General features: G+C 43.2%; 1 protein-coding gene across 1 annotated transcript in view; it reads left to right on the top strand.

Annotated features, from left to right (window-relative positions):
• SLC2A2 (solute carrier family 2 member 2) overlaps positions 1-11,952 on the top strand; it is a 38,178-nt gene that overhangs the window by 24,542 nt on the left and 1,684 nt on the right. The window contains exons 6-10 of the mRNA XM_032225157.1: positions 750-912; positions 2,434-2,624; positions 3,099-3,203; positions 6,345-6,446; positions 9,291-9,494. Of these exons, the coding sequence (XP_032081048.1) occupies positions 750-912; positions 2,434-2,624; positions 3,099-3,203; positions 6,345-6,446; positions 9,291-9,494 (765 nt within the window). The remainder of the gene's footprint in view (positions 1-749; positions 913-2,433; positions 2,625-3,098; positions 3,204-6,344; positions 6,447-9,290; positions 9,495-11,952) is intronic.

The following is an 11,952-nucleotide window of genomic DNA, read 5'->3' as shown; positions in this document are numbered from 1 at the left end:
TTTTTAAGAAGAGATTGGACAACTATTTGTCTGAAATGGTATATGATTTCCTGCCTGAGCAGGGAGTTGGACCAGAAGGCCTCCAATATCTATTCTATTCTATTCTATTCTATTCTAGTCTAGTCTATGAAAACAGAAGGACTTCCTGAATAGTCTCAAAATTTTAGGGTCCTTGATGCTCTCCGAATCTTTAAACTGCCCCTTAAGTTGGACAGTGTGGCCCAAAGCTGGTCTGTATGAATCAGATATGTCAGTGCAATTGTGCAATGATTGAAAGTATTAGTCTATGTTTCACCCTATCTGTCTGCCTGTCTACCTGTAAATACCCAATAAATAAATGTCTATGGAGATTCTCAGTCAACCAGGCAAGAGGTGGGTTGCTGCCAGCATTACTGTTGGTTCGGTGCACGCACAATTTTGCAATTTTCTCCATAACAACAATGTGAGGTATGTGAGACTGAGAGATAGTATCCAGTACAAAATCACCCAGTTTTCATGACTGTTGCAGATTTGAATCCCAACCCCAGTCAAATACCTCAACTACTGTACCACACTAGCTCTTGTATTGCTGGCATCACCATCAGAAGAAAAAGATTGCATCTGGATTCCACTCATACTGAAATAAACCGTAAGAAGTGACCTTAGGAAAGAGTTTTACTGATGTCCCCACTTCACACACTCTTCCTTATTAATGCCAAGAGTCTTGACTTGGCATTGATTTACCGTACATTGTTCTATATTTTCTCCAGGTTCTTGGATTGGATATCTTGTTGGGCACATCAAAATGTTGGCCATTCCTTCTGTCCCTGTCAGGTGGTGCTGCTGTCTTACAGATTTTTCTGCTCTTTATTTGCCCAGAAAGTCCTAGATACATGTACATAAAATGTGGAGATGTTGAAGGAGCCCAGAAAAGTAAGAAGGCTTCTTTCAATTGCTTTCAGGTTGAAAAATGTGGGTCATAGTTTCCTAGGAGAAGTGGCACTTACTTTGGATGAGGATAATAGTATCTTTGACTTTAATTAGTTCTACTCTAAAGGCCTTTGTTTGCCTCCTTAGATCACTGCTCTCTTATAATGTTTTCTTCTCCTATAAATGTAAACAGAAACATCACAGCTTCAGGATGAGGGGCTATAACAGGAGTGTCAAACCCAAGGCCTGGGGGTTCAGATCTGGCCTGCAGGATGCTTAGATCTGCCTGTGGGGCCGCTCTGAAACAGAGAAGGCCTGCAGTGTCTCTGCTTTTGAAAATGGAGCTCGGGGGGGTGGAAGGTTGCAGGAGGCCATTGCAGCTGATAATGGGGTGCTGGAGGGCTGCGTGTGGCTTCCCAAGCTCTTTATTCGCTGGCAGAAGGAGGCAGGAAGCCATCACGGTTGACCATAGAGCTCAGGAGCCCGTTTTCATTGCCAGAGTGCTTGGGACCCCACAGGCATCCCTGACACAAATGACATCAAACCACGGGTGAAATCATGCCGGTTCGGCTCGGTTTAGCCGAACTGTCATTGGTTCTGCAAACTGGTATTTAGGAAGAAAAAAAACTTCTGAGGATAACACGACTCAGCTGTGAGTCACATGATCGTCAGAAACTCCTCCCCCTTGGTAAAGCATTTTTTTCCTGCCGGTTCGGGCGAATAGTCAGGAAAAAAATGCTTTAAAAAGTGGGGCGGTGGGAGAGAAAGCTTCCGACGATCGCACGGCTCACAGTTGATCCGTGTGATCATCGGAACCTTCCCCCACACCACCACTTTTTGAAGCATTTTTTTTTTCCTGTCTATTCGCCCGAACCAGCAGGGGGGAAAAATGCTTTAAAAAGTGAAAAAAAGTTGGCCACAGCCACCCAGTCACATGATCCCACCACCATCAAGCCAATCCACAGAACCAGTGGCAAAAAAATTTAGATTTAGATTTCACTACTGCATCACTACTGCCCACCACGGTCCCCTGAGATCAAACGTAACTCTGATATGGTCCTCAATGAAATCGAGTTTGACACTCCTGGGCTATAAGGTTTACCCTCTTACCTGGCTTCCTTGTGAGTTGTGTTTCCCTAGAGTTTGGGGCTCCCTTAATAATTTTTCACCTAGCAATTGCTTTTGCTTTCAGATCAAGTTCCAATGTCATTAAATGTCATTAAATGAGGGCTATCTACAGAGCCGAGGTGGCGCAGTGGTTAGAGTGCAGTACTGCAGGCCACTTCAGCTGACTGCTATCTGCAGTTCGGCGGTTCAAATCTCACTGGCTCAAGGTTGACTCAGCCTTCCATCCTTCCGAGGTGGGTGAAATGAGGACCCAGACTGTGGGGGCGATATGCTGACTCTGTAAACCGCTTAGAGAGGGCTGAAAGCCCTATGAAGCGGTATATAAGTCTAACTGCTATTGCTATTGCTATCTGGAGCTCTTTCTGTTAAGAAAGACTTTTCATGTTTCCTTCCTAGATTTACTAAAACTGAGAGGGCAAAACTATGATGCCACCAAAGAAATGGAGGAAATGGAGAAAGAGAAAGAAGAATTGTCAAAAGAAAAACCTGTCTCCATTTGGCAGCTGGTTACATCTGAGACCTACCGCCAGCCATTCATAGTGGCCATAGGCGTGCATATTGCGCAACAGTTTTCTGGAATTAATGCTGTGAGTTTTTTGGGGGGTTTTTGCTGATATTTACTTATGTCACTTATACACACCTATCTGAGAGTGTTATTCAGCTGGGTGGGAGTTCTAAGCAACGCAATAATAGAAATGAATATCTGTAGCTTGGGGTTGAACTGTGAAACACTTAATGCTCTCTGCGCTTTAGTTGATTGCTTGAAGACATTTCATTACCTGACTCCGTAACATCATCAGTGCTCAATCCAATAATAGATTTCACAAGCGATCATTAAACCACAAGCACATGGGAAATTGGTTGAAGTCAGCTCCAACGTATCCGTAGGATTGTTAATATATATTCTGGGAAATATTTCCATTTTTATAAATACAGCTGCCAGTTAATTTGTGCTATCAGCATCCTGAAATTTCATTTAAGTCAGAGGCAAAGGCTGCATACACAGTGTGATGAAAGGATTGTTGCTGCTTCTAACAGATTACTTTTGTCTCCCTTGTTAGATTTTCTACTACTCGACTGATATTTTCAACAAAGCTCATGTCAAGAAGCCTATTTATGCAACCATAGGAGTCGGCTTTGTGAATACGGTGTTCACCGTAGTTGCTGTAAGTAGCAATAGCATTTAGACTTGCTGTATTTTTCAGAGTATAAGAAACACCGGAGTATAAGACGGACCAAGATTTTGAAGAGGCAAATTAAAAAAAAAAAATTTGCACTCTGACCGGCTCTTATTTCCCCTTCCCAGCCCCCAGGAGCAGTCTGGAAGCCTCCTAAAGGCTCTGCATGGCTATTTTGGTAAAGTGGGTGGGGTTTCTGGAGGGAAAAAAATGCTGTATTCAGTGTATAAGATGCACCCAGAGTTTCAGCCTCTTTTTTGAGGGAAAAAGGTTCGACTTATACTCTGAAAAATACGGTATATACCGCTTCATAGTGCTTCATAGTACTTTTACCCACCTCAGAAAGATGGAAGGCTGAGTCTACCTTGAGCCGGTCAGGACTGAACTTCTGGCAGTCGGCGGAATTAGTCTGCAATACTGCATTCTAACCACTGCACCACCACGTCTCTATTTTCAGTGCCTTCAGTAACTTCAAAAAGTAAACGCAATTTATGTGTAACATGCTTGATGTGGATCCAAACTGGTGGCGGAAGTCTTATTTTATCCAACCATAGTAACTCAATACGGTACTGAAAAAAGTGATTTAGGACTGTTTTTCACACTTACGACCATTGCAACATCCCCAAGGTCACATGATCAAAATCCATATGCTTGGCAACTGACTCATATTTATGACTTTGCGTGTCCCGGGGTCATGTGATCACCTTTTGTGAGCGAAGTCAATGGGGAAGCCAGGTTCACTTTAACAACCATGTTACTAACTTAACAACGGCAATGATTCAATTGAACGGTTGTAGGAGAGGTTGTTGTAGGAGAGATACAGCCATGTTCTGCCACTGGGTGGAGCTGTAGAGCTCAACAAAGCCTTTTGTGCTAAGATGAGTCCCATGGGATAAAGTCCTGCACATCAGTGTTTCTCAACCTTGGCAACTTGAGTCCCCACTCCAGGGGAAGGTTACTGCAAAAACCCCATTTCCTCCCGATCAGTTGGGACTCAGGAGGCAGCGAATAGATGGGGGTGGAGCCAGTCAGACGTGGTATTTACCGGTTCTCCAAACTACTCAAAATTTCCATTACCTGTTCTCCAGAACTGGTCAGTATCTACTGAATACCACCATTCTAGACGTGTGGACCTCAACTCCTGCTGGATGGGAAATTCTGGGAGTTGAGGTCCACATACCTTCAAGTTGTCAAGGTTGAGAAATACTGCCCTAAATCCTTTTAGTCCAGTATTCTGCATCACGCGGTGGCCATCTGCGTGACATCTGGAAAACTCACAAATCTGGATGTCCCAAAGCTGCTTTTTCAAGAGGCAACTGGACTTTCTGCTTTTCCTTTGAAAACGTTCCACTTGTCATCCAAGAAGCTATCCATTTTCCCACTTTTTTTTTCTTCTCCTTTTAAAAGTCCAGACTGTTAGGGAGGGTTTTGTCTCAAAGTCTGAATTATAAACTGTATTTTTTCCCTTGTGTTTGGTTAGAATCCTAGTGTTCTATTAATCTTGGTTCTAAGTAGCAGTTTTCAAATTTTGTCTTTTGACAACTGTGGCAAATATATCCCTGGTTCCAACCGCTGTTTATTTTTCTCTAGAAGCTCTTAAATATTATCTGAGCTTTATCAGAAAATCAATGACTGCTAGTCCAGACCAACAGGTAGACGTAACCATTTATTTGAACTTTGAGCGCTGAAGTAGCAGAAAAGAGCAGCCCCTCAGAATAAAATGTGCTGAGGTCAGCAATCCGATCGAAGGGATATCAGCCAAGATGATGATATAGGATTACAAAGTCCCCCCCAAGGGATGAGACATTTTAAGGACAAGAAGTTTGTGTTTTATTTCCTTAGAATATGAACCCAGATGAACAAAGGTATTGTTGTAATCCCTGATTTACATCAGCAGACTTTTGTTTTTCAATCTCTCTGCAAGAGAAAACCCACTAAAGATTAGGATTAAAAGTATGGAATTTATAGTCACCAGATGGCCTTTAAACATGACTGGACACCTTCATGAAGGAGAGGGCTGTCAATTATTACAAAAGTCGATGACCGATTGCTATCTCAGACATACTGAGCCTGTACTGTGATCTTGAAACACGAGGATCCATTCAAAGACCACCTGTTTATCATTCGGAGGGGGAAGAAAGTTCCCCCCGATTGCTAAAAGTGATTTTGCTTAATTTTAACGCAGTCATAAGCTCTGCTTCCTCAGAGATGCAAACCAGCTTCAAAGCAAGAATAGGCTTGTCAGAGCAGTAAAAATAAAGAAATAAAATAAAATGCCAAAATTAGTGGCTAAGATGCTGAGCTTCTCAATCAAAAAGGTTGGCAGTTCAGTGGTTCGAATCTCTAGTGCCGTGTAAGCTCCCGTTACTTGTTCCAGCTTCTGCCAACCTAGCAGTTCAAAAGCATGTAAAAATGCAAGTGGAAAAATAGGGACCACCTTTGGTGGGAAGGTAACAATGTTCCGTGCGCCTTCAGCGTTTAATCATGCTGACCACATGCCCACAGAGATGTCTTCAGACAGTGCTGGTGCTTCGACTTTGAAACAGAGATGAGCACTGCCCCCTAGAGTCAGGAATGACTAGCACATATGTGCAAGGGGAACTTTTAGCTTTACCTTAATGTTTAATGGCTTAAAGGAATAAAATACAGCATTCGCTGAGCTAGAGAAATCCAGAGATGGGGGCTATACTGTTACGGCAAAGATCCTTTCCATGGAAAATCTATTAAAGGAAAACCAAGTAAGTTCCCCCCCCCTCCATTTTTTAAGGATTTCCTTGTTTTCCAAAGTCTGTTTCCAATCCTCTACCTCTATCCATGTGACAAAACAGAAAACAGCTATCTTGAATCACGTAGAAAATGACTCTTGGCCTACAATCCAGACTGCGGGCTGTTTACACAGCTTCTAAAATTGCTACCCCAAAGCTCTACGATTTGATAGAAGACAGGATTTTCAGATCTGTTGATCTGTGTGCAAAGCCACTTTTTGTGATGGACCCAGTGGATTTCATATGCAGAAAGCTTTGATACTCCCAATATAGCTTTAGTCGCATTGCCAAGTTGAAGTTGACTGTTCAATCCACAAAACTTAACTCTTCTTCCCTCTCTCCTCACTCCCCCTCCCTCTTTCAGCTTTTCCTGGTGGAGAAAGCAGGGAGACGTATCCTCTTTATGGCTGGTCTGTTAGGCATGATGGTGTGTACCATAACAATGACTCTTGGGCTTGTACTTCAGGTAAGATACCTGTGTCAAGTGTTCAGTTATTAGTTCTGTCAACACCCACTATGTTTGAACATCTAATCTCTCCAGCAGAATGTCACTGCTACTTGGTAGTCAGCTATTCTGTTATAAAGTGTAAATCATGTTGTGGGTCATTGGCAACTTAATTTGCAAACCTCACCTTCCCAGTCAATTCCTTTATCCACATCAGAATAAGCACATATTCTACTCAGTTCAATTAGCAAAACAAACAAAAACCAAAAACAAAACCTCTTGATATTTATTAAACGCCTGTAAACAAGAAAACAGTTAACTAGTACAATGGGATAACAGGTAGACAAAAGCAGGGAATGATAGAAAAAGAGTTCACATTATCTTTTTTTTAAAAAAATCAATCATAATAAAGCTGGAAGAGATCTTGGAGGTCTTCTAGTCCAGCCCCTCTGCTCAAGCAGGAGACCCTGTACCATTTCAGACAAGCAAACATCCAGTCTCTTCTTAAAAACTTTGAGTGATAAAGCACCCACAGTGTCTGAAGGGTAGCTGTTCCACTGGTTAATTGTCTTCACTGTTAGGAAATGTCTCCTTAATTCCAAGATGCTTCTCGCCTTGATCCCTTTCCATCCACACCCTCCTGTCCTGCCTTCTGGTACCTCGGAAAGTAAATTGACCCCCTTCTTCCCGTGGCAGCCTCCCAAATGCTAGATGAGTGCCATCATGCCACCCTTAGGTCCTCTTTTTTTATAGAATAGCCAAAGCCAAATCCTGCAACCATTCTTCGCATGTTTTTGTCTCCAGGCCTCCAATCATCTTAGTTGCTCTTCTTCGCCCTTTTTCCAAAGTCTCAACATCCTTTTTGTAATGTGGTGACCGTTATCCATATCGAAAGGGATAAAACTTTGCAGACACACTAGAAACATTAGTTCAGGTAATTAGAATGGACAACCCGAACAGGGATTTTGTTGTTCCAGCAGTAAATGTTTTATGTATATAACAGTAGAGACATAAACATCAGTGGTTTCCCTCATTTGTTCTGCGCCATTAGGATCCTCCATCTTGTTGTTTGTTGTTTATTTCATTTGTATGCCGCCCTTTTCCCCAAGGGGACTCAGGGCAGCTCACAACTCAAACAAGGGAAGAGGGATACAGACAATTTGACAACAACACAAAACAATACATAATTTAAAAGCGCAACAATCATACCATTCGAGATAGGGGCACGGTTCTTTAGCCCCAGGCCTGTCGGAACAGCCAGGTTTTAAGGGCTATGCGGAAGGCCTGGAGGGTGGTGAGGGTGCGAATCTCCACGGGGAGCTCGTTCCAGAGGGTTGGAGCAGCCACAGAGAAGGCTCTCCTCCGGGTAGTCGCCAGTCGACACTGGCCGGCGGATGTTGGGGTTTCTCAGCTACCAATGCAGGTACCACTGTGACTGATGATGCACTGGAGTAATTAAGTGGAGCATGAATCAGAGGTGGTATTCTACCAGTTCAGACCGGATTGCCCGAACTGGTAGCGGAAATCGCGGGAGCTCCACCCACACATGCCCAGCTCTATGGCATCCCATTTAGGCCCTTTTTTTTGCCAAAAGCGCATGCGCGCTCACATTTGCAAACCGGTAGGGAAAGTAAGTGTATACCACCCCTGGCATGAATCCCTTCTCCAGATCAAGAGGAAACGAGAAAGAGGAGAGCAGAGAAGAGTACAAATCTCAGCGTCTAGTTGCATGTGCTGATGGCAAAAGGAGCCGAATGTGCTTCTTAAGTTGGAAACCAAAATATGTATATATGGAAAAGCTCTTTAGAAAAACACCATCTGAAATAGAATTGCTGCTCAATATTGTCCAAAAGTACAGCTGGAGGTATTGCAATGGAGTTTGGACTGGACAAATGTGCCACACTCACTATCAACAAGGGGGAAAGTAATATTTGTATTTCTCTCTTCTGTGATCTTAAAAGAAGACAGATGGTGTATAGCAGTGTTTCTCAACTTTGCAACTTTAAGAAGGGTGGACTTCAACTCCCAGCATTCCCAGTATTCTGGGAGTAAAAGTCCACACATCCTAAAATTGCCAAGGTTGAGAAACGCTGGTACATACATTGTGACACAACATGAATGCAAACATGAAGCTTTTTTGGAAAGTAAATGGAGCTGTTTGCAAACTGCCGTATTCCAGATTATACCGTAATTTGCTCTCTAAATATAACCCTGGGATTCCCAGTGGTTGCCAATCCAAACACCAACCATGCTGGTATTTGGTATCATTCAAGTCCAGATAAGGTCAGCTAAATGCTATTATCTTTTGAGATCTTCTACAAAAGTGGTTGAACTTAAGCCCCGGCGTCTTTCATCATTGTGGATGGCACCTGAGATGGCTGGAGCTTTCAGCAACATCTGGAAAGCTTCAGGGTCTTCACCCTTTCAAGTAAACTTAACATACCTGCTGTCTTTCATTGAATAAAATTAAAAAAAATGACTGTTATGTCATGCCATCTAGCCTTTGGCATGGAATCATGGTACTAGTTCAACTCTTCAACTAGCCATTTGTCTGAAATGGTATAGGGTTTCCTGCCTAGGTAGGGGGTTGGACTAGAAGACCTCCAAGGTCCCTTCCAACTCTGCTATTGTATTGCATTGTAACTTTTGAATTATCTACAGAGGATATAAACCTGGTCTGCAGACATAAAACCCAATGCACACTAGCCAAAAGAATAATTAATTAATGGAACCGTGATATTTGACCATGTACATAAGGTTTGCGCATAGCCACACAGAAACACAAGGGCCATCCAAGTTTTTCCATTAGCTGTGTCTGAAAGCTGATGGTGATTTTAATACAGTTCCTTCTGCTTTTGTTTTCAGCCCAAGATTACATGGATGAGCTACGTCAGCCTGGTTTCCGTCTTCCTCTTTGTGTCTTTTTTTGAAATTGGACCAGGACCGATTCCCTGGTTCATTGTTGCAGAGTTATTCAGCCAAGGTCCTCGCCCAGCAGCTATTGCGATTGCCGGATTTTCCAACTGGTTCACCAATTTCTGCATTGGAATGTTCTTCCCATACCTGGCTGTAAGGAATATTTGTTCTATAACGCTGAAACTACACTGCTGAAGCATTTATCCAGGATTTTCCGCTTAAAGACCATCTTCTTTTGATCGTTTTATATCTAGCGTGTAGATAAAATGATCAACAGAATATTATGTTTTTAGACTTTACTGTAACATCAAGGTAGGAGTGGATTCCATACTTATTGGTAGAGTATCATGACTAACATTAAGAGATATCTTCAGCTTCATCTGTTAATGATGAAGAGAGACCAACAATAGTGGATTTGGGGCCAGGAATAGTATACTGTAAGATTTGTGTTACAGGTAGTCCTCAACTTACAACAGTTCATTTAGCTACCATTCATAGTTACAGCAGCACTAAAAAAAGTGACTGCAGGGGTGTCAAACTTGCTGCCTGTGGGACAGTTACATCATGCACTGGCCACACATACCCCTGGTATGTTTAGCGAAGGGGGGAAAAGTTACGATATGTCATGTGATGACAACATGTGAGTTTGACACCCCTAATTTACACCAGCCCCATAATCCTGTGATCAGAATCCAGAGGCTTGGCAACTGACTCATTTATGACCATTGAAGTGTCCCCAGGGTGATGTGATCATCTTTTGCGACCCTCTTACAAGCAAAGTCAATGGGGAAGCCAGATTCAATTCACAATGTGTTACTAACTGAACAACTGCAGTGATTCAATTAACAACGGTGTCAAGAAAGCTCATGAAATGGGGCATAATTCACAACAAATGCTTCACTTAGCAACAGAACACTCGGGCTCAATTATGGTCATAAGCCGAGGCTACCTGTACATAGTGGCAGAAATATAATACCTCCCTGCAACTAACACCAAAGCAAGGAGGTATTATATTATACCTGAAAGCAGAGGTATAATATAAGACCTCCCTGCAATTCCTCAGAGTTCACAGTCTTGGGAACTTTTCCCAGTTCACAAGACTGGGAAAAGACACGGATGTTTTCAGTATTTTTAGTGACCTGCTATGTTCAAGCCACTACCTGCTCCCAAGTAGCTTTTCACTTTCAGATCTGAAGTGGTCAACAGTCCTAGGATTTAAATCATGTAAAAGATATTAAGACTGAATGGCTTGATCCAGATCAATACTGACTATATGGATGCAGGTTTTTCACATTACCCACTACTGCAACTTTCTACTTTGAAGGCATATATGTGACCTAGGATGAGGGGCAGTAACCTGCGGCTCTAGAGCTGCATGTGGCTCTTTCATCCCTCTGCTGTGGCTCCCTGTCACCAGTCGGCACTTCAATTTTGAGAGAAGCTTCCGGTTTTTTGGAGGGGAAGCACAACGCGCCAGGGGGAGACTCTATGGCAAAGGGTGGGTTTTCCGGTCAGCTTCACAATTGAAAAGAAGGAAAGGAAAAGAGAAAGGACAGGTAGAGGAAGAAGGATGCCGTGCTAGGAGGAGACTCTATGGTGGGGGAACCGGACTTCCGGTTGGCTCCAGAATTGAATGGGGGGGCTTCCAGTTAGGACCTTTGTGGCTCTTTGAGTGTTTAAGGTTGACGACCCTGTCCTAGGAGGAAGCTACAGCTCCTTTATATCATGGAAGGTATCAGTTGGATGGGAAAAGGATAAGGGGCATATCCCAGTTAATAATATGCAGGAAATCATGTCCTAATCCTGATATATCCAGATAAAATGATTCCGGGTAGCATAGGATGGAAACAATTCTCTTCTGGGAGAACTGCTGCCAGATTTCTATCACAGACTATATGTCTAAAGAGATATTCAGTAATCCAGGTCATGGCTGCCGCAAAGCTGCTTTTTCAAAAGGCAACTGGACTTTTTCCCCCCTTGAAGATGTTTTGCTTCTCATCCAAGAAGCTTCTTCAGTTCTGATTCCTCCACCATTCAGTCAGAACTGAAGAAGCTTCTTGGATGAGAAGCGAAACATCTTCCAGGAAAAACAAAGTCCAGTTGCCTTTTGAAAAAAGCACCTTTGGGAGAATCACAAAGCTGCACCACTGATGGACAATGCTCAAGCAAAGCTGGAATCGATGCGGTGGCGCTTCCAAAGCTGTTAACAATACAAGAATGAAACTATGCAAAGAGATGCGCATGACGCAATGGGAATGTATGCAAAACAAGGCTATTTCCATACAAACCCGAGATTATTGCTTTTTTGCCCCAAGTTTCATTTACCGTATATACTCAAGTATAAGCCGAGTTTTTCAGCCCACTTTTTGGGCTGAAAAAAGCCGCCTCGGCTTATACTCAAGTCAGTGAAAAATTTGCCCGAAATGGAGGAGAAAAAGGGGCGGGGCCATGCCGCTGGGTGACGCTCGTGAATGGCCCGGTGCCCCTGTGAGTTTCCCCTCCCTCTGTGTCAGTTTGCCGCGCAGCGCGCACCGCACCATCCCCCCTCCTCACGTTCTAATGTAATGCAGGGCTGTCTTACGATTCCCCTTCCTCCCCCTCCTGCCGCTCT

The sequence above is a fragment of the Thamnophis elegans genome, chromosome 10 (genome assembly GCF_009769535.1).
Source record: "Thamnophis elegans isolate rThaEle1 chromosome 10, rThaEle1.pri, whole genome shotgun sequence".
Taxonomy (NCBI): domain Eukaryota; kingdom Metazoa; phylum Chordata; class Lepidosauria; order Squamata; family Colubridae; genus Thamnophis; species Thamnophis elegans.
Note: the sequence above shows the minus strand (reverse complement) of the source record. Positions and strands in the feature narration are given on the sequence as shown.